The sequence below is a fragment of the Biomphalaria glabrata genome, chromosome 5, assembly GCF_947242115.1.
Source record: "Biomphalaria glabrata chromosome 5, xgBioGlab47.1, whole genome shotgun sequence".
In the NCBI taxonomy this organism is placed as follows: domain Eukaryota; kingdom Metazoa; phylum Mollusca; class Gastropoda; family Planorbidae; genus Biomphalaria; species Biomphalaria glabrata.
This window is the reverse complement of record NC_074715.1, coordinates 25,552,559-25,576,097: the sequence shown is the minus strand read 5'-3', so window position 1 is coordinate 25,576,097 and position 23,539 is coordinate 25,552,559. Positions and strand designations below refer to the sequence as shown.

Here is a 23,539-nt window from a genome sequence, read left to right as displayed (position 1 = left end):
TACCATATTAAGACGCTGCTGGAAACTGAACACAGAGGACATAGTAGGAGCATATGGCGCCGATGTCTTTGAAAAGTTGAAATGTTTTTCAAGTATTCATTAGTATTTCAACGTCATGGTATAGACATTTTCTGAACATTATCTTCTACATCATTGTAAATGCAAAAAAAAAAAAAAAAAGGTTTCTTGTTCTATATAAAAAGTATCGAGTCTTAACTAAACCTAAATAAAGAGCTGCTTGCGTGTGTGTTGTAATGCTGACTTAAGGTCTTCGATGATATATGAAGTAGATGAGTAGACTTTTGTAAGTGTTTGATTGGCTGGTTTAAGATCACGTGATACATTTTAGTACATTTTGAGCTTCGGTGTAAGTTTGACCTTTTCGAAGTATTTTGTGATTCCATAACGAAAGAGTTCTGTCTAATTATTTCCATTTTACACAAGAGAGTTACTGCAGTTTAATATAAGAATCTGTCTTTCTTCACAAGACATAGAGGGCAGTAAGAAGAACTTGTTGATACTTTCTGAAGTTATCTCACAAGCTGAGACAGTGGCGTGTTCAGTTCCCCCCACATCTGGAACCACCTCTTAATGAAAGATTGTTTCCCCTTGTATAACTTAAGAAATTCTCAATTTAGTTAAGCATTGATTGACTTGCTTATTGGTTCCAAATGTATGAATGACTGAAGATGATGGTTAAGCGATCACCTTGATTCAAAGTTTAGCGACATTACTAGCACTTTGATTCAAAGCTTAGCGACATTACTAGCACTTTGATTCAAAGCTTAGCGACATTACTAGCACTTTGATTCAAAGCTTAGCGACATTACTAGCACTTTGATTCAAAGCTTAGCGACATTACTAGCACTTTGATTCAAAGCTTAGCGACATTACTAGCACTTTGATTCAAAGCTTAGCGACATTACTAGCACTTTGATTCAAAGCTTAGCGACATTGCTAGCACTTTGATTCAAAGCTTAGCGACATTACTAGCACTTTGATTCAAAGCTTAGCGACATTACTAGCACTTTGATTCAAAGCTTAGCGACATTGCAGACTCTGTACAGAACCATTGGATTTGTTATTTCTCAAAATTAGAAATGTTTCTATCGTCCAGTAGGAGTGGCTGATATGTGGCTGATATGTCTTGATGCTCAATAGATTTTTAATGCTTTGATCACAATTTACTATGAAAACGTGCCCACTTTGACTAAATAACATACATTTGTATAGACCAGTGCTGTTTGGGAAAAGTTCTTTGGTGAAAGCAAAGCATAGCATTCATTGCACTTGGCTTGTCAAAAGAAAGGGAAATGTATTATGTGTTAAGTTAATAGTAGACATACGTAAGGGCAAGTGAAGTGGAGAATGATTTGAAAGCTGGCATGTTGACCTATCTACCACCCGGACGGATGAACCTATCATGAGACACTTGACTGTCTCTAGAACAAGTGAAACCAAGTCACAAGTGGTGAAAGCTTTACACGCGTAGGAGTCACTGATGGTGTTCATTAAACATCCGCTGTTATGTAAGTAAGCATCCACTGATGTTGTCTAAGTAAGCATCCACTGATGTTGTCTAAGTAAGCATCCACAACAGGAGTCACTAGCAAGTACATGTACCCTCTCCCTCAGACCCGAAATTTTGTTTTGTTTAATTTTAATTTCAAATTCATACTTTTATGATCGTGTTTACTCTTTTATTTTCTTGACAGACTACACAAAATGTTATGAGATAGAAAGGTGAAAGGTCAAAGTAAGACGTGGTCAGGAAGTGAGCAGTTCATATAATCATTTTTGTACTATGTATACACATTCAAATGTCTCTGCACTTTGTTGACTTCAAATGGTTGAAGAACATACGGAATATTTCTTGTGTAATTAGGCTATTGCCTACTATATAACACTGTAATAGGACTATTGCCTACTATATAACATTATAATTGGGCTATTGTCTTCTATTTAACATCATTATTTAACTTTTGTCTACTACATAACACTAAAATTAGACTATTGCGTACTATATAACATTAAAATTGGACTATTGCGTACTATATAACATTAAAATTGGACTATTGCGTACTATATAACATTAAAATTAGACTATTGCGTACTATATAACATTAAAATTGGACTATTGCGTACTATATAACATTAAAATTGGACTATTGCCTATTATATATAATTATAATTAGACTATTGCCTACTATATAACATTATATTTGGACTGTTGCCTACTATATACCATTATAATTAGCATATTGCTTACTACAAAGGACTGTGATGACATATTAAAAACTTCTATAAACTACACTAAATCACTGACCTATGTTTCAAGAAGATTTCTTTTACAAAAACAAAGAAATAAGTTTAAATTGTTAAGTAGCATTCATTCAGTCAGTTTATTCCTACGTTTGAAATCAATTTTGTATTTTTTGTTTTCCAGCTTTCACTTCCTGTGTTTGTGTTGCCTTTTTTGTTAAACTGCTGACACTTGTGCACGGACCTATATAGCAGCAACTTGTGTGGAAGCCTGGAAAAATATGCCAACGTAGAAAAGTGTACAGCTTATGGACACGTGTACAGCTTCATGTCGCAGCGATACTGTTGTCGACCATACATTTGGATTACGCGTTTTTTAGGCATTGACTTGTCCACTAACGTTTGAATAGGATGAACATTTTACTTTTCAGTTGCTCATTACAAACAGATCATACGTTCAAAGTGTTCTGTTGTTATACTCAACTGTTTCTAGGACTTGCAACTAAAGTATAACTATTATAAAGGTGTATGTATCGATTTAGACTCTAAATAAAAACATGTTATTACTAGACTGGCATTATAGTGCATGCACTTTGTTTTTTTTCAAGAGTTAATTTTAATCTTTTATCAATCGATAGGCCTACTGTTGGAAAAACTTGGACTGGAACATATAAAAAATCATTCTTTTCATAAATCTCTTTTACGAGATAACTATTAAACACTAAAAAAAAGATCAGCTTACTTACATAAGATGTCATGAAATACTAAACAGAATAAGTAGCACTATATATCACAATATAAAACACTATATTCCAAAGTGAGAGCTAATTAGGATACATCAGCAGCAGAGACAGACAGACAGACGGATAGACAGAGAGACCGACCGTTAGAACCTCAATGTTTAGAGTATTATCGAATATACGCTTACAATGAAAGCCTACACAGAACTCTAGGACTAAAGACTACAACTGTACAATGATCAACTTCTAGCCTGCATGTCACACAGAACGGTAAAGCAATCAAACAGAATAAGGCAGTCACTCACGCGCGCTACACCCCCAGTGCTTGAATGAGTCGACAAGTGCTCGCCACCATGGTTTGTGGGGTGCGGGAGAAATTAGTTGGTCACACGCCACCCTCTCACTTTCCGCAGTAACAAACTGGTGGCATACAAACGTGTGTGTGTGTGAGTGCGTTTTATAACGATGTTGATGTGTGTACAACTTTGTCTACTTGTTGGCAGCGATTGTGTCCACTTGTTGAGGTGTAGCTTGCAGGCTTTGTTTATTCAACTTTTGATATATTTATATATATAAAGAGAGAGAGAGAGAGAGAAAGACTGAGAAAGAGCATGTCAGAGAAAGAAATTGAGAAAGAGCGACTGAAAAAAAGTGAGAGAAATTGAGTGATAGAAAGCGTGAGAAACAGTGTGTGTGTGTGAGAGAGAGAGAGAGAGAGAGAAAGAGGGGGAGGGGAAAGTTGTCTAGTGCAACTACTTATAAGTTCATTATAACACTATTCACTTATTCAAATTTATTACTTGAAAGACTCTCTACTCTACAGATATACCAGCAGTCACGTGACAACCATGGCGCGAAGGGGTTTATTGTACCCGTGCCACAGAAGCCATTGCAAGGAAAAAAAACATATGGGACCTATACATTTTACAACATATAGATGATTCGATTTTTTTTTCTTTTTTATAATTCCTGAACCCGGCCAACCGGTACCTCGCTACGCCACTGTATACCCGGTCTATTCAAATTTTGGAATGACAGCTCATCTTTCTTTATGGGACACTAAGATTGTACTGTACAACACAGGAGAACATACAGCACGACGTTTTGCTGGGTCATTTCTTTGTGCATGTTCAGATGTTCTTATGTACCGGTATGTACAGCTTGAAGAGGGCAGGGCCTAAGTAGCAGTGGGTGGAGGTAGACATATTTCAGTGGCAGATCTACAGTAGGCCTACCTACAGACATGTTATAGGTTTATTTCTACAGTAGGCCTACTTAGATACGTCTTCTAATTGTATATCTACAATATTTAAAGAAATCTTCTAATTCTATATCTACAGTACTTGTATATGTACAGTATTTAGAGACATCTTTGTTGAACCACTTTAAAAATGTGAACTCCAATTATGACTATTTGATGACAACCAAATCGCTGAACTATATCTAATCACATTTACAGATACCAGTTCTTGTGGGAGGAATGGGAACTCTTCTGAATGAAAAGACAGAAATGGTAGCAAGACTTCTGTTTGTAACTTGCCAACTTAATTTTAAAAAGGCAACTTTTCCTGGTTTTCTAAACACTAATATCTGATCTGGAGCAAGATGGCAGAAACAAAGATGCCAAGTATATCCCAGGTCTATTTATGTCACGTGACTTAAAGTTCTGTTTGCTTCACGTCGTCCAAATGTTATAAAATTACAAGAAGAGGAACCGTGAGCAAAGGGCAAGAACTCACCAAATGTAACACGAGATGTCTTGGTAAGACTTCTTTCAATGTTTTTATGCATGCTTCATTTGCTGTCAGAAATGTGTGTGTGTTTGTACACTTGTAAAGAGATATCAAGTTGGTGACAACAACGTAACTATTTATGCAACTAATGTCAGAGTAGGCAGTGGATATCAACTCCTCACGAAGCCAAGAGTCACGGAAGTTCAATGGTATCCTAATGCATGCTAGTTGCAGGGCCTTGTCCTAATGCATGCTAGTTGCAGGGCCTTGTCCTAATGCATGCTAGTTGCAGGGCCTTGTCCTAATGCATGCTAGTTGCAGGGCCTTGTCCTAACGCATGCTTAGTTGCAGGGCCTTGTCCTAATGCATGCTAGTTGCAGGGCCTTGTCCTAATGCATGCTAGTTGCAGGGCCTTGTCCTAATGCATGCTAGTTGCAGGGCCTTGCCCTAATGCATGCTAGTTGCAGGGCCTTGTCCTAATGCATGATGGTTGCAGGATCTTGTCACGAGATCGTTCGAACAAAAAAATTGACTACATCAAAAATTAAAAAAAAAGGTTATTTTAAAACAAAATAATCTTATCCGAAGTAGTTTAAGACTTGTCGAGAACATTTGGCAAATATTATTACATTATATTTTCATTATGGTGCCCTATTTTACTAGCACGGTTACTTTCTTCAGGGCCGGATTTTAGTAAGTGGAGGCCCCGGGTCAGGTTTTTTAGAAAGCCTCTACACTTTTCCGAAAGCTTTGTGGAGGGTAATACCCTGATGCACTGACGTAAATATGGAACAGCAACAAAAAAAAATAAAACACCTCAATAGTTTCTGACCCGTGGAAATTTAAATATTTTTTCGCCTCTATTGTGGGAGCCACTTTCTTGTGGAGAGCGTAGAGCAGCCTGCTCTCTCTTAAATCTAGCACTGACTTGCTTCCATCCTTATTGAGCTATCATTTCATTTGGTATTGTATGCCCACAAGTGGAGTACCACTCCCAGGATCAACAGGCCCACTCTAAAAACGTATTCATAATTTAACATGGAAACATTTGATTAGCCTTTACGTTGTCAGATTTTGTGATTTAGTGATTGAAGACTTGGGGGGGGGGGGGGGAGTTACAAGGGAGAAGACTCTATAGTATTTGCCTGACATTTAAGGTGCATTCATGTTAGACAGACAAGTCTATTGAGCTTATGTTGTATCCATGCATTGGGCGTGCCCACATTATTGTGAGATGGATTTATTTATGGTCTAACACAATGTGTGCCACTACGCGTCCATCTAGTCACGTGATTGTCTCTGCTGGAGATTACGTTTTCGCTGGTCTGAACTATATCAATTTAGGAATGAAATAAACAATAAATGTTGTGTTTTTTTTTAAACATTCAAATAACAACTCCACACACATAATGCCGCAGTGTTAAAACAACCGCAGCCAATAGTTCAACCCAATACACACTAGGTCGTAACAACAACACACATAAACTGACATATCAATGTGTTAGACAACCCACACACACACACGATTTCATTCATTAAAAATATGACACTGCAGCTGGTCCTATCTTAAAGTACAAATACCAGAGGCCTATAATGGAAAGCACACTCCTACTTCTAGGCTACTAGATGGCAATCTTGTTTTCGCTTGCTGGCGGGAAGACGATGAATATAATCACAAGAAACGTCTTCAAGGAGATAATGTGATGAATGAGTTCGAGGCTGAAATACATTTCAGACAAGAGAAACGTCTTCTGTCACACTCACTACTAAAAGAAAGTCAGACAATGGAACTAGTGAAACAATAGTGGTCGATTTCAAATCAGTAAACAATTCAAGCATATGTTTAGATAGCCACAAGAACTACTGGTAGAGTTTTAGATGTCAATAGAAACTTCTGACATGATTTTTCACAAAAAATCAGCTAGTATATTACATTTAAGTCTGCATAGTACCATTGACGAAAGCAACAAAAAATGCTAAAGAATACATCAGAAAATGGTCATCTACTTTACGGCTGGATGAAGTTTTTACAGCGCGGCTTATTTCTTTGGTTGACTAAATTTCGAAAGTTCAGATCCATTCTTTTATTTCTGATCAAGGTCATGTTCCCAGTAGCTGTTTCAACGTTGAGCCAAACCTGGCCGATTCATCAAACTACTTCTAGCTTCAGCGGGGAGGAGGGAGTTGTGTACACTGCTGGTATACATAGTACATTTTATTCAACGTGCCCGGGATCACTACGTTTGAGACCTAACTATCCACTGAAGCAGGTCAACACTGCTGTCACTAGTTTGACGGATCGACGGATCACGGATCTAAAAAAAAAATTGACACACACTCATTTAAAAAAGAAGAGGGTTTAGTAATATAAAGTCCTTCAAATGCAATGAGGCTCTGAGCTGGCTCTGTACTCGACCAATGGAAGGAGGGGGGTGAGAGGGTAACTGGTTCATCAATTAGTCACTCCTTAGATTGAAAGTGTCAATTTTACATCCCTGTTAATGTGTGACACAATTTGGATTAAATCCTTCTATAAAAACACGCCAATAATGAGTTCTATTTGTTCTAATGACTAGTGAGTCTGTTATGTGTTATACTGACTAGTGAGTCTGTTATGTGTTATACTGACTAGTGAGTCTGTTATGTGTTCTACTGACTAGTGAGTCTGTTATGTGTTCTACTGACTAGTGAGTCTGTTATGTGTTCTACTGACTAGTGAGTCTGTTATGTATTCTACTGACTAGTGAGTCTGTTATGTATTCTACTGACTAGTGAGTCTGTTATGTGTTCTACTGACTAGTGAGTCTGTTATGTATTCTACTGACTAGTGAGTCTGTTATGTGTTCTACTGACTAGTGAGTCTGTTATGTGTTCTACTGACTAGTGAGTCTGTTATGTATTCTACTGACTAGTGAGTCTGTTATGTATTCTACTGACTAGTGAGTCTGTTATGTGTTCTACTGACTAGTGAGTCTGTTATGTGTTCTACTGACTAGTGAGTCTGTTATGTATTCTACTGACTAGTGAGTCTGTTATGTATTCTACTGACTAGTGAGTCTGTTATGTGTTCTACTGACTAGTGAGTCTGTTATGTGTTCTACTGACTAGTGAGTCTGTTATGTGTTCTACTGACTAGTGAGTCTGTTATGTATTCTACTGACTAGTGAGTCTGTTATGTGTTCTACTGACTAGTGAGTCTGTTATGTATTCTACTGACTAGTGAGTCTGTTATGTGTTCTACTGACTAGTGAGTCTGTTATGTATTCTACTGACTAGTAAGTCTGTTATGTGTTCTACTGACTAGTGAGTCTGTTATGTATTCTACTGACTAGTGAGTCTGTTATGTGTTCTACTGACTAGTGAGTCTGTTATGTGTTCTACTGACTAGTGAGTCTGTTATGTATTCTACTGACTAGTGAGTCTGTTATGTGTTCTACTGACTAGTGAGTCTGTTATGTATTCTACTGACTAGTGAGTCTGTTATGTGTTCTACTGACTAGTGAGTCTGTTATGTATTCTACTGACTAGTGAGTCTGTTATGTGTTCTACTGACTAGTGAGTCTGTTATGTATTCTACTGACTAGTGAGTTTGTTATGTGTTCTACTGACTAGTGAGTCTGTTATGTATTCTACTGACTAGTGAGTTTGTTATGTATTCTACTGACTAGTGAGTCTGTTATGTATTCTACTGACTAGTGAGTCTGTTATGTGTTCTACTGACTAGTGAGTCTGTTATGTATTCTACTGACTAGTGAGTCTGTTATGTGTTCTACTGACTAGTGAGTCTGTTATGTATTCTACTGACTAGTGAGTCTGTTATGTATTCTACTGACTAGTGAGTCTGTTATGTGTTCTACTGACTAGTGAGTCTGTTATGTATTCTACTGACTAGTGAGTCTGTTATGTATTCTACTGACTAGTGAGTCTGTTATGTGTTCTACTGACTAGTGAGTCTGTTATGTATTCTACTGACTAGTGAGTCTGTTATGTGTTCTACTGACTAGTGAGTCTGTTATGTGTTCTACTGACTAGTGAGTCTGTTATGTATTCTACTGACTAGTGAGTCTGTTATGTGTTATACTGACTAGTGAGTCTGTTATGTGTTCTACTGACTAGTGAGTCTGTTATGTGTTCTACTGACTAGTGAGTCTGTTATGTATTCTACTGACTAGTGAGTCTGTTATGTGTTCTACTGACTAGTGAGTCTGTTATGTGTTCTACTGACTAGTGAGTCTGTTATGTGTTCTACTGACTAGTGAGTCTGTTATGTGTTCTACTGACTAGTGAGTCTGTTATGTATTCTACTGACTAGTGAGTCTGTTATGTGTTCTACTGACTAGTGAGTCTGTTATGTGTTCTACTGACTAGTGAGTCTGTTATGTATTCTACTGACTAGTGAGTCTGTTATGTGTTCTACTGACTAGTGAGTCTGTTATGTATTCTACTGACTAGTGAGTTTGTTATGTGTTCTACTGACTAGTGAGTCTGTTATGTATTCTACTGACTAGTGAGTTTGTTATGTATTCTACTGACTAGTGAGTCTGTTATGTATTCTACTGACTAGTGAGTCTGTTATGTGTTCTACTGACTAGTGAGTCTGTTATGTATTCTACTGACTAGTGAGTTTGTTATGTATTCTACTGACTAGTGAGTCTGTTATGTATTCTACTGACTAGTGAGTTTGTTATGTATTCTACTGACTAGTGAGTTTGTTATGTGTTCTACTGACTAGTGAGTCTGTTATGTATTCTACTGACTAGTGAGTTTGTTATGTGTTCTACTGACTAGTGAGTCTGTTATGTGTTCTACTGACTAGTGAGTCTGTTATGTATTCTACTGACTAGTAAGTCTGTTATGTGTTCTACTGACTAGTGAGTCTGTTATGTATTCTACTGACTAGTGAGTCTGTTATGTGTTCTACTGACTAGTGAGTTTGTTATGTGTTCTACTGACTAGTGAGTCTGTTATGTATTCTACTGACTAGTGAGTTTGTTATGTGTTCTACTGACTAGTGAGTCTGTTATGTGTTCTACTGACTAGTGAGTCTGTTATGTATTCTACTGACTAGTAAGTCTGTTATGTGTTCTACTGACTAGTGAGTCTGTTATGTATTCTACTGACTAGTGAGTTTGTTATGTATTCTACTGACTAGTGAGTCTGTTATGTATTCTACTGACTAGTGAGTTTGTTATGTATTCTACTGACTAGTGAGTCTGTTATGTATTCTACTGACTAGTGAGTTTGTTATGTATTCTACTGACTAGTGAGTTTGTTATGTGTTCTACTGACTAGTGAGTCTGTTATGTATTCTACTGACTAGTGAGTCTGTTATGTGTTCTAGAAACATTGGCTGCCTGGTCGTGCGGTAGGTGCTCTGGTCTGAATGGTGCCCGGCCGTCCTGCGGTAGGTATGGACTAGGATGTAATATCTTCAATTCTCAAAGAACATTCAAAACCTATCAAACATTATCTAAAGATCTGGCTGTTACATCAACTTGTGACCAGACAGAGGCAGCAGCATGTCAGTTTGGTGACAAGCGCTACCAGATAACAGATCTACCACATTGTAATAATTGTAATTGTGCGGGCACAACTTAGCATTATTAAAGTTCTCAATGTCTCATTCTGGCGCGTGATATAAGCCTTTACAGAAGTTTAAACGCTTAACATTTAACAAATCACTTTGACAGCATAACTGACACATAGCTTTACATAATCAGTGATATATCGTGACAGAAATGAAGCTTGTATTTAGAATTACTACTAACATAGAAACATTCAATTCTAATTCAGCCAGACGGTATAAAGTCAATGCAACTGACTAACTACTTGCCCAACCAGTTTGCGCGCGCCTCAAGAACGTGTTCGCCCTACACGCCAAGCTATACACAGCTTTAATGAAAGGCTCAAAATATCTTTTTAATTGAATACATTTTTCCCCCGGTTCCAGTTAACTGTAACTTGAAAAAAAAAATCTAGACGAACTAAATTTGGAGATTCAAATAGAAACCAGTGCAAGCCTTTTAAACTGGCAAATACCAGAATATCCAACAGGAATGTGTTGGACGGATAGATGTCTATGCATGTGTAGTAGAAGTAGATTATGACGTCTATACATGTGTAATAGAAGTAGATTATGACGTCTATATATGTGTAGTAGAAGTAGATTAAGACGTCTATATATGTCTAGTAGAAGTAGATTAAGACGTCTATACATGTGTAGTAGAAGTAGATTATGACGTCTATACATGTGTAGTAGAAGTAGATTATGACGTCTATCAATGTCTAGAAGAAGTAGATTAAGACGTCTATACATGTGTAGTAGAAGTAGATTAAGACGTCTATATATGTGTAGTAGAAGTAGATTAAGACGTCTAAGCATGTAGAAGAAGATTAAGACGTCTAAGCATGTAGAAGTAGATTAAGACGTCTATTCAGGTCTAGTAGAAGTAGATTGAGATCTAGAGATTTCTCGTGTATTTAAATTAAGATCTTTCCTAGGACCATACTTAAGATTCATAATATTAAAAAAAAAAGTATTGTAGAATTACAATTTAAAAAAAAATTAAAACATTGTAAGCGTGACAAATATAAAATTAGTATCACTTTCGTGCCCCATCACTTTTCAAAACGACTCGTTGTGTAGTTATAGCAACTGATCATAGAATCTTTCACCAACAATATCACACATACGGTTATTTACTTTTACGACAATGATTTCCTATTAACAAAACAAAACCCAAAAAAAAATATATCAATTAAAATACGATCATAAAAATGGAAGAAAGTCGCTAAGTTTAGTTTTATTGTTTACATTGTGCGAGAGCTTGGCGTTGCTATGGCAGCTATTCCATCATCGCGATAACTGTGATGAGCTATCACAGGGGAAGATCATCCTATTTTAATTATTTCCCCTTGTTTGGAAAAAAAAACAAAAAACGTTTATGCCTCTTCCTACGCTGAGTTAGCTTTCTTAGCAAAGATGGCGCATCTAGATAAATAGGAGATGTCTAGAGTCTATACACAAACAACAATCTGTATGGCTAAGTCTAGTATACAAACATAGATCAACTCACCTGGGGATATAAATATGTGTTTGTGATGATGCTGGACAATGGTATAACTATATCCACCTCAAGAAAACGTTTTAAAAGTTAGAATCGCTTACACTAGAAGGGGAGACATAGAGAGAGAGAGAGAAAAAATAAGAGAAAGAGAGAGAGAGAGAAAACACAAGGAAACACAAAACTGCTAATAGGCAGTTTAAGGACGAGCCATGGTACAACTCAGCCAAACGTAGAGATACTGTCTGTCTGCTGTTACTCTACAGCTACTACTACCACCGTCTCAGATGAGATGTTTTAGCAACACTTGGCGGTGTGACACACATACTGGAAAATACAGGCCACACCCACTCCCCTCCCACCCCCCACCTTCAACTGTTTTTTCACCTTTCAAGTTTTTTTCTTCTTCTTTTCTTTCCTTTCACACACAAAAATGTTGAATCAAAAGCCGGAATAGTATGGAGCGGAAACAAAAAATGGAGGCTATATATATGTGTGGGGGGGGGCAGGGCGTTGGTTAGGTGACTGTGAAGGGAGCTAAGATTGCGGGTGGAGTTTGAATATACAAATGGGGGAGGAAGCGGAGTTAAGATGGAAGGGGATGGGGGGGAGGGGGGGTACGTAAGACTACAAACGAGTCAAATACGATCACTGGTACTCTCTCTCTCTCTCTCTAACAGCCCTCCTACACCCCCGCCCTTGCATACTACTCCCACACACAGGATCCGACTCCGCTCATTTCTTCGTTGACTAATTCGCAGATCTGTGCCTCCCATCTTGCACTTTCTTTCAGGACTCTGAGCTACCTCTGTATCCCGCCAAATGTTGACCTCATTTCTTACAATCTAACAGTGTGACACATCCCAGTAGGCATTAGGATTAACCAGAACATGTCAAATGACATGCTTTATGACATTCGCGTGTACCGGTATTGAAGATGTAAATAAAATTTAGTCTGTGTTTTTCGTAGACCTGCAGGTAGATTACGGAGAATAAGACGAAGGTTGCTCAATCATCCTCAATGATCGAGTGATGGACTGGTTTAAATCACAAAGTGCTCAATGATCGAATGATTGACTGGTTTAAATCACAAAAAAAAACTTTTTTTTTTCACTCGACATTTAGAGTTCGACCCCCAACGATGATAATCTCCTGCGGCCCTGTGCAAGACTTTTAGAGGTTGAATGCTACAAAATGTTTGGTACATGAAACTCGAGTCCTGAGTACGGGTAGGACGTAATTGTCTTCTATTTTGAAGTCACATCTTTAATTGATAAACCACAAGTGCAGTGTACATTTCTTGTTTTCATCGGTCAACCATGTCAATCTGTCAATCGTGCTACATTACAATAAATGCATGATGTAGCCATGATGACGGAAGAACTAGCCATTGCTACCAGCAGGTGAACTGAAGGATTTATCGCTTCATAGACAATCATAGTGACTGGTCCACAGGACTTCGTTTCATTTGATGAAAGACAAATTTGTATGCGTTTAAAAATGTATGCTAATACTATACATATAGGCTATGCGTATTTTTATACTGCTGGTAATTGCTGTCTAATGCACCACTCTATCAGCCAAAACTCTGCGATTGACGAAGTTTATAAGCTGGTCCAAAATGTATATATCTGTATAGGTCAGTGGACACAGCTGAATCAAAGAGTTTGTAATCGAGTTTGCTCTAACAAATCCCTCTTTGAACTAAAAGTAGCAATGGCATTTCAAGATCAATTTTGTTTCATACTTTTTATTCCTTGTCATTTTGAAGGCACAAGAAAAATTAAATTCAAATTCTTAGGCGGTGAATTTTAATTTAAAAAAAAAAAACAAGGTCTGACATAAAGAAATTAGAGCCACATTATATCCAAGTCAGATGCAGAGAAACTAAATATTTTGTGTTAATAAATACTTTTTGACATGCGTTCTAATGCCAGCATTTCTCATGTGGCCATTCGTCTGGTTAAACAATGTCACATGGCATCTACTAACGTTTTAACCAATGATGACAAGAAGATCTTTGACCCAACACCGTAACACTAAGTCCTTCATTGTTCGACCAGCTTATGAGCAACTAGATTCATGACTTGACACCCAAACAAACAAACAATGTCCATCACGTGACTAAACGATGGTCCTTAATTTCATAATTAATTTCAATTCCGAGCATTCCTTGGTTTTCCTGTTTCTGGATATTCTTTCTCTTGTCCATGCAGCAATGGAAGTTGGGAAAAGGAAGCGTAGTCTTTGTTCTAACGTATGCCATCTCTTGGTGTTTGCTTTCATTGTTAACTTGTGATCAAGTTACTTTGTTCTAACGTATGCCATCTCTTGGTGTTTGCTTTCATTGTTAACTTGTGATCAAGTTACTTTGTTCTAACGTATGCCATCGCTTGTTGTTTGCTTTCATTGTTAACTTGTGATCAAGTTACTTTGTTCTAACGTATGCCATCTCTTGTTGTTTGCTTTCATTGTTAACTTGTGATCAAGTTACTTTGTTCTAACGTATGCCATCTCTTGGTGTTTGCTTTCATTGTTAACTTGTGATCAAGTTACTTTGTTCTAACGTATGCCATCTCTTGGTGTTTGCTTTCATTGTTAACTTGTGATCAAGTTACTTTGTTCTAACGTATGCCATCTCTTGGTGTTTGCTTTCATTGTTAACTTGTGATCAAGTTACTTTGTTCTAACGTATGCCATCTCTGGGTGTTTGCTTTCATTGTTAACTTGTGATCAAGTTACTTTGTTCTAACGTATGCCATCTCTTGGTGTTTGCTTTCATTGTTAACTTGTGATCAAGTTACTTTGTTCTAACGTATGCCATCTCTTGGTGTTTGCTTTCATTGTTAACTTGTCATCAAGTTACTTTGTTCTAACGTATGCCATCTCTTGGTGTTTGCTTTCATTGTTAACTTGTGATCAAGTTACTTTGTTCTAACGTATGCCATCTCTTGTTGTTTGCTTTCATTGTTAACTTGTGATCAAGTTACTTTGTTCTAACGTATGCCATCTCTTGGTGTTTGCTTTCATTGTTAACTTGTCATCAAGTTACTTTGTTCTAACGTATGCCATCTCTTGGTGTTTGCTTTCATTGTTAACTTGTGATCAAGTTACTTTGTTCTAACTTATGCCATCTCTTGGTGTTTGCTTTCATTGTTAACTTGTGATCAAGTTACTTTGTTCTAACGTATGCCATCTCTTGGTGTTTGCTTTCATTGTTAACTTGTGATCAAGTTACTTTGTTCTAACGTATGCCATCTCTTGGTGTTTGCTTTCATTGTTAACTTGTGATCAAGTTACTTTGTTCTAACGTATGCCATCTCTTGGTGTTTGCTTTCATTGTTAACTTGTGATCAAGTTACTTTGTTCTAACTTATGCCATCTCTTGGTGTTTGCTTTCATTGTTAACTTGTGATCAAGTTACTTTGTTCTAACGTATGCCATCTCTTGGTGTTTGCTTTCATTGTTAACTTGTGATCAAGTTACTTTGTTCTAACGTATGCCATCTCTTGGTGTTTGCTTTCATTGTTAACTTGTGATCAAGTTACTTTGTTCTAACGTATGCCATCTCTGGGTGTTTGCTTTCATTGTTAACTTGTGATCAAGTTACTTTGTTCTAACGTATGCCATCTCTTGGTGTTTGCTTTCATTGTTAACTTGTGATCAAGTTACTTTGTTCTAACGTATGCCATCTCTTGGTGTTTGCTTTCATTGTTAACTTGTCATCAAGTTACTTTGTTCTAACGTATGCCATCTCTTGGTGTTTGCTTTCATTGTTAACTTGTCATCAAGTTACTTTGTTCTAACGTATGCCATCTCTTGTTGTTTGCTTTCATTGTTAACTTGTGATCAAGTTACTTTGTTCTAACGTATGCCATCTCTTGGTGTTTGCTTTCATTGTTAACTTGTCATCAAGTTACTTTGTTCTAACGTATGCCATCTCTTGGTGTTTGCTTTCATTGTTAACTTGTGATCAAGTTACTTTGTTCTAACTTATGCCATCTCTTGGTGTTTGCTTTCATTGTTAACTTGTGATCAAGTTACTTTGTTCTAACGTATGCCATCTCTTGGTGTTTGCTTTCATTGTTAACTTGTGATCAAGTTACTTTGTTCTAACGTATGCCATCTCTGGGTGTTTGCTTTCATTGTTAACTTGTGATCAAGTTACTTTGTTCTAACGTATGCCATCTCTTGGTGTTTGCTTTCATTGTTAACTTGTGATCAAGTTACTTTGTTCTAACGTATGCCATCTCTTGGTGTTTGCTTTCATTGTTAACTTGTCATCAAGTTACTTTGTTCTAACGTATGCCATCTCTTGGTGTTTGCTTTCATTGTTAACTTGTGATCAAGTTACTTTGTTCTAACGTATGCCATCTCTTGTTGTTTGCTTTCATTGTTAACTTGTGATCAAGTTACTTTGTTCTAACGTATGCCATCTCTTGGTGTTTGCTTTCATTGTTAACTTGTCATCAAGTTACTTTGTTCTAACGTATGCCATCTCTTGGTGTTTGCTTTCATTGTTAACTTGTGATCAAGTTACTTTGTTCTAACTTATGCCATCTCTTGGTGTTTGCTTTCATTGTTAACTTGTGATCAAGTTACTTTGTTCTAACGTATGCCATCTCTTGGTGTTTGCTTTCATTGTTAACTTGTGATCAAGTTACTTTGTTCTAACGTATGCCATCTCTTGGTGTTTGCTTTCATTGTTAACTTGTGATCAAGTTACTTTGTTCTAACGTATGCCATCTCTTGGTGTTTGCTTTCATTGTTAACTTGTGATCAAGTTACTTTGTTCTAACTTATGCCATCTCTTGGTGTTTGCTTTCATTGTTAACTTGTGATCAAGTTACTTTGTTCTAACGTATGCCATCTCTTGGTGTTTGCTTTCATTGTTAACTTGTCATCAAGTTACTTTGTTCTAACGTATGCCATCTCTTGGTGTTTGCTTTCATTGTTAACTTGTGATCAAGTTACTTTGTTCTAACTTATGCCATCTCTTGGTGTTTGCTTTCATTGTTAACTTGTGATCAAGTTACTTTGTTCTAACGTATGCCATCTCTTGGTGTTTGCTTTCATTGTTAACTTGTGATCAAGTTACTTTGTTCTAACGTATGCCATCTCTTGGTGTTTGCTTTCATTGTTAACTTGTGATCAAGTTACTTTGTTCTAACGTATGCCATCTCTTGTTGTTTGCTTTCATTGTTAACTTGTGATCAAGTTACTTTGTATTCCATTCAGTAGTCATGTTTAGAAATGTCAGGAATATTGAACAAATGATAAACCGAACTGGTCAAGGCTGGAAAGAATACATTTTTATTTGAATTAAAGGCTACTTCTGATATCACAAAATAGTAGTGTAGTGATACTGACATCACTAGGGCTCAACTACCGTTGACGTCAAAATACAAAGTGGATGGAACAGCTGGTGTTGTAAAGATGCAGGTGTAACATACTGTACTGCATACTGTAAGTGTAAAGATACAAGTGGATAGAACCACTGTTGATGAATTAAAGGTCTAAATTTTCACTAGAGTTTCTATAAAATCTAAGAAAACTGAAAACCATGGTTTACTCTGCTGGTCACATGACCAGCTCCCAACCTCAACACGGATCCTACAAGTGCTGGCTAGGGGAGGGAGGGGATACTACACGAAATATCCACAATGAAGATCAAGCCATTCAAATAAACCAAATCGCTCTATGTGTGTGTCTTGTAGAAAAAAAGAAGATATAGGTAAGTGGCAATCCAAATATTACTGACGGGGAACTTCCAATGGAAGAAAACAAATGTGCTAAAAAATTTAGGAAATGTTGCACTTGACTGTATAGGAATAAGTGAAACTCTTCTTTGTTTGAAATATTCAGTTACAAAGAAGGTTTTCTTGTTGCTCTTGTAACAGTTCAATGTCTTGTTTCATATCTCGACTTGTCTGTAGATGTATAATGCTGTCAAACTATTTTCTTTTCTACGGTAAGCCAACACAACTGGCTAAGACCTGCGAACTGATGTGCCTGATTCTTTAAGTTGTAACTGATCGCTGTATGGGAGTAGCACAAGCTGCCTCAGCTTTGATACATGTGATGCTAGCTGTAGGGTGTGAATTCGAAATCTCCTGCAATGGTCTTTCTGAATGTTCGGAGTGAATTTTATTTTTTGGGTGAACGTGTTCTTTTCGTTTTAAAATTAATTCTTTACAGCTACTTCTGTTGCTACCTATACAGCTACTTCTGTTGCTACCTATACAGCTACTTCTGTTGCTACCTATACAGCTACTTCTGTTGCTACCTATACAGCTACTTCTGTTGCTACCTATACAGCTACTTCTGTTGCTACCTATACAGCTACTTCTGTTGCTACCTATACAGCTACTTCTGTTGCTACCTATACAGCTACTTCTGTTGCTACCTATACAGCTACTTCTGTTGCTAACTATACAGCTACTTCTGTTGCTACCTATACAGCTACTTCTGTTGCTACCTATACAGCTACTTCTGTTGCTACCTATACAGCTACTTCTGTTGCTACCTATACAGCTACCTTTTCTCTGCTGCTATTTATTTCAAGGCAATTTACTAGTATAAGTATAATAATATAATTGTGTCTGACGTCTGAGGTCAATATTACCTCACCTAAATCCAAACGATGGCACCCTATCAAGTATGAAGTTTCTAATCTATTCATATTCTTCCCCCCCCCCCACCCACCCCTCTACCTTCTCTCTTTCCGCTGCCACTATTTGCTGACAACACAAACTGTAGAAACCACGTGACCCAGCTGGCAGGCTCGTTACGCTTGAAAGCACAGCTGCCAACGTAGTTTCTCTGATGAAAGCACAGCTGCCAACTTAGTTTCTCTGATGATGGCTGTTTGAGTTGAGAGCTGATTAATAATTATTTTTTAGATGGTCAGAGCGGGTCACAGTTTGTTATGAATATAAAGAATCTGGAGGTCATGTGCTAGAACTTTTGTCTTAAGCTAAGAACGCTTTAGAGTTTCTCACATGCTATATCGTACTTTCAACATAAATCAAAATCTTAAACTGGCTAAGCTAATCTATTTATAAACAAAGGCCACACATTTAAGACCAAATAGAAACATTGTGTCGATGATAGGCATACAATGCAGAGAGAACTCAAATCGACCACCTGCAGACGACTTTGGATATAAAATATGTCGATCTTTAATCTTCGGAGTCGAAGACAACTCTAAATTAAGAAGATGAGAAAAAAAATGAATTTAAAAAAAAAAAAAGATCGGTGGTTATTGTGGCTAAATGTAACAGCGATGAATGAAATTAAAGGAATACTTTCTCAGCATATAAAAGTTTTTGGAAGATTTCGAAATGTCAATTTTGTATGGGTCGTGGTCAGTAAGGCGTAGAGCGCTTGGTTTCCTAACCGATGGTTCTCTGTCAGGACTGGGATGTCGAACTTCTTTTTAGGATGCCCCTGAGTCCGGCCAACTCTAGTGGGCACCTGACATGGGCACCTGACATGGGCACCTGACCTGGGCACCTGACATGGGCACCTGACATGGGCACCTGACATTTGGAAAGTAAGGCGGTTGGTCGTTGAGATGGTCACATGACACTTTCATTAACCCTAGAAACAGATGACATAAACATCATCTGCCCTTAGGCATCGCAAGGTCTGAAATATACTTTCCTTAAAATAGATCTAAACTCACTCAACTTTTTTTCTTCATTTGTACTTCATTACAATTATTGAATCAAAACAATTATCTTTCTCCAAACAATAAACTCCATTATCTGTTTCCAAACAATCAACTCAATGATCTGTTTCCAAACAATCAACTCAATGATCTGTTTCCAAACAATCAACTCAATGATCTGTTTCCAAACAATCAACTCAATGATCTGTTTCCTAACAATCAACTCAATGATCTGTTTCCTAACAATCAACTCAATGATCTGTTTCCTAACAATCAACTCAATGATCTGTCTCCAAACAATCCACTCAATGATCTGTTTCCTAACAATCAACTCAATGATCTGTTTCCTAACAATCAACTCAATGATCTGTCTCCAAACAATCCACTCAATGATCTGTCTCCAAACAATCCACTCAATGATCTGTTTCCAAACAATCCACTCAATGATCTGTTTCCAAACAATCCACTCAATGATCTGTCTCCAAACAATCCACTCAATGATCTGTCTCCAAACAATCCACTCAATGATCTGTTTCCAAACAATCCACTCAATGATCTGTCTCCAAACAATCCACTCAATTATCTGTCTCCAAACAATCCACTCAATGATCTGTCTCCAAACAAACCACTCAATGATCTGTTTCCAAACAATCCACTCAATGATCTATTTCCAAACAATCCACTCAATGATCTGTTTCCAAACAATCCACTCAATGATCTATTTCCAAACAATCCACTCAATGATCTGTTTCCAAACAATCCACTCAATGATCTATTTCCAAACAATCCACTCAATGATCTGTTTCCAAACAATCCACTCAATGATCTATTTCCAAACAATCCACTCAATGATCTATTTCCAAACAATCCACTCAATGATCTGTTTCCAAACAATCCACTCAATGATCTGTCTCCAAACAATCCACTCAATGATCTGTTTCCAAACAATCCACTCATTGATCTGTCTCCAAACAATCCACTCAATGATCTGTTTCCAAACAATCCACTCAATGATCTATTTCCAAACAATCCACTCAATGATCTGTTTCCTAACAATCCACTCAATGATCTATTTCCAAACAATCCACTCAATGATCTGTTTCCTAACTAACTAAATAAAAACTCGGAAGAAGAATGACCAAACCGGATGTTGACATTCAATTCGAAATATACATTAAAAATTAGTCCATCGGAGAACAAACCTGCATGATAAAGTTTTATGTTTACCATTGGTACCATAAGTAGCCTACCTTCAGAAGACATACTATCAGTAGACTTATCCTAAGTAGGCACCATAGGCTTTAAAAAAACGGTGATCAATAATGATAAGCTCAAACTGATATTTCTCACGTGACCTAACATTGGATTGTCAAATATTGTTAGGCAGCTTCTGGTTTGACCACGTGATGGAGTGGACCTTAAGTACTACAACCAACGAGCAAGGAACAAACCCAAATACAGACAGGCAACATTTGAGAAACTCATTTCAAGGGGAGTAATTCAACCTAGATCATTTAATCTAGATCATTTAAACTGAGACACAAGAGTTAATCACAAGCCTAGACACCAACAAAAAAAAGCAAGAGTCACGTTATTAAAGCATACAACTGCTGTACTTGTTTGTCGGTATTCAAGATGAGAGCATAACATATAGTGTGAAGCTACTTGACATCAATGTCAGTCACACTGAAGCTTTTGTCGGACAGGAGAAACGGACATACAAACAACTATATACTTTAATTTTATTTCAATGTTCGCATGTAATAAAATTGAGAAAAATCCAATCTTGCTAGCAGCAATATTTGGATGTGATTCAGAATAACTTCAGATGTTTTAGGCCGAGGCGCAAATCGTTGTTTTTTATGTCAAGTTTTCTTCTATTTATATGTCCGCATCCGATGCAGTTAACTCTATCCATGTGTTCATCTGGTATGAAATGTTGGTGTTTGGCTGCTGACTACTTGTAGAATACGTTCTAGCTTGAAGGCTTCAGGGAAGGAAAACGGTCCGAAAACTTATACATCATTGTGACATAAGAAGAAATGAGTAGTTGACATTTGAATGACATAAGGGAAGAAATAAGCAGGGTACATATGAAAGACATTAAGGAAGAAATGAGCAGGGTACATTTTGAATGAACAATTTATTAAATAGACAAAGTTAGTCAACACGTGGTTAACATTTTGATCATTTTGAAGAAAAGCTCCAAACTAGTCTTTGATCAACTCTGTTAATATTAATGTCAAAGAGTTAACTGAGATCTAAATGTCAGAGTTAACTAAGATCTAAATGTCAGAGTTAACAGAGATCTTAATGTCAGAGTTAACAGAGATCTTAATGTCAAAGAGTTAACTGAGATCTTAATGTCAGAGTTAACAGAGATCTTAATGTCAGAGTTAACTAAGATCTAAATGTCAGAGTTAACAGAGATCTTAATGTCAGAGTTAACTGAGATCTAAATGTCAGAGTTAACAGAGATCTAAATGTCAGAGTTAACTGACATCTAAATGTCAGAGTTAACAGAGATCTTAATGTCAGAGTTAACAGAGATCTTAATGTCAGAGTTAACTAAGATCTAAATGTCAGAGTTAACAGAGATCTTAATGTCAGAGTTAACTGAGATCTAAATGTCAGAGTTAACAGAGATCTTAATGTCAGAGTTAACAGAGAACTTAATGTCAGAGTTAACAGAGATCTTAATGTCAGAGTTAACTGACATCTAAATGTCAGAGTTAACTGACATCTTAATGTCAGAGTTAACTGAGATCTAAATGTCAGAGTTAACAGAGATCTTAATGTCAGAGGTAACAGAGATCTTAATGTCAGAGTTAACAGAGATCTTAATGTCAGAATTAACTGAGATCTAAATGTCAGAGTTAACAGAGATCTTAATGTCAGAGTTAACAGAGATCTTAATGTCAGAGTTAACAGAGATCTTAATGTCAGAGTTAACTGACATCTAAATGTCAGAGTTAACTGACATCTTAATGTCAGAGTTAACTGAGATCTAAATGTCAGAGTTAACAGAGATCTTAATGTCAGAGGTAACAGAGATCTTAATGTCAGAGTTAACAGAGATCTTAATGTCAGAGTTAACAGAGATCTTAATGTCAGAGTTAACAGAGATCTTAATGTCAAAGAGTTAACTGAGATCTTAATGTCAGAGTTAACAGAGATCTTAATGTCAGAGTTAACTAAGATCTAAATGTCAGAGTTAACAGAGATCTTAATGTCAGAGTTAACTGAGATCTAAATGTCAGAGTTAACAGAGATCTTAATGTCAGAGTTAACAGAGATCTTAATGTCAGAGTTAACAGAGATCTTAATGTCAGAGTTAACTGACATCTAAATGTCAGAGTTAACTGACATCTAAATGTCAGAGTTAACAGAGATCTTAATGTCAGAGGTAACAGAGATCTTAATGTCAGAGTTAACAGAGATCTTAATGTCAGAGTTAACAGAGATCATAATGTCAGAGTTAACAGAGATCTTAATGTCAAAGAGTTATCTGAGATCTTAATGTCAGAGTTAACAGAGATCTTAATGTCAGAGTTAACAGAGATCTTAATGTCAGAGTTAACAGAGATCTTAATGTCAGAGTTAACAGAGATCTTAATGTCAGAGTTAACAGAGATCTTAATGTCAGAGTTAACTGAGATCTTAATGTCAGAGGTAACAGAGATCTTAATGTCAATGTCAAGAGTTAACGGAGTAAAATTTCAAGCGTTTTTGTAACATGGAAGCAAATGTTTTCCTTAAAGATTGCCTTAAAGATTGATTTAAAGATTGACATTTACTAACCGGGTAAAGGGGGGGGGGGTTGGTATCAAACTCGTCCCTGGCATTACTAAACAATCCAGCCCACCTATTGCGTACCTGTCCACATAAAATGTTAAGTCTTATAATGCATGGAAAGTTAATTAAATTGTATTTCTACAAGTACAGTTACCAGACATCTAGCAAGAGGAGGAAATGCTCTCATTTTTGAGGTCGCTTCCTTCGTCAGGAAGATATTGGCTTAAAATGAGAAGGTATATGAGAAGGTATATGAGAATGTATACGAGAAGG

General features: G+C 36.9%; 1 protein-coding gene and 1 long non-coding RNA gene across 14 annotated transcripts in view; one reads left to right on the top strand and one right to left on the bottom strand.

Annotated features, from left to right (window-relative positions):
- Nucleotides 1-23,539, bottom strand: part of LOC106062466 (polypyrimidine tract-binding protein 2-like) — a 153,605-nt gene that overhangs the window by 41,920 nt on the left and 88,146 nt on the right. The window contains exon 1 of one of the 13 annotated variants that reach the window (XM_056029917.1): nucleotides 11,812-12,124. The exons of 8 other annotated variants lie outside the window; for them this stretch is intronic. Coding sequence is in view for 1 of the 5 variants with exons in the window: in XM_056029916.1 (XP_055885891.1) it covers nucleotides 3,009-3,020 (12 nt within the window). In the remaining 4 variants the exon portion in view is untranslated. 4 more of the 13 variants (XM_056029918.1, XM_056029912.1, XM_056029916.1 and 1 more) reach the window with 4 other exon arrangements.
- On the top strand, nucleotides 1,562-2,807 carry LOC129926379 (uncharacterized). The gene is made up of 2 exons (XR_008778005.1): nucleotides 1,562-1,877; nucleotides 2,447-2,807. It is a non-coding gene; the product is annotated as an uncharacterized LOC129926379 (long non-coding RNA).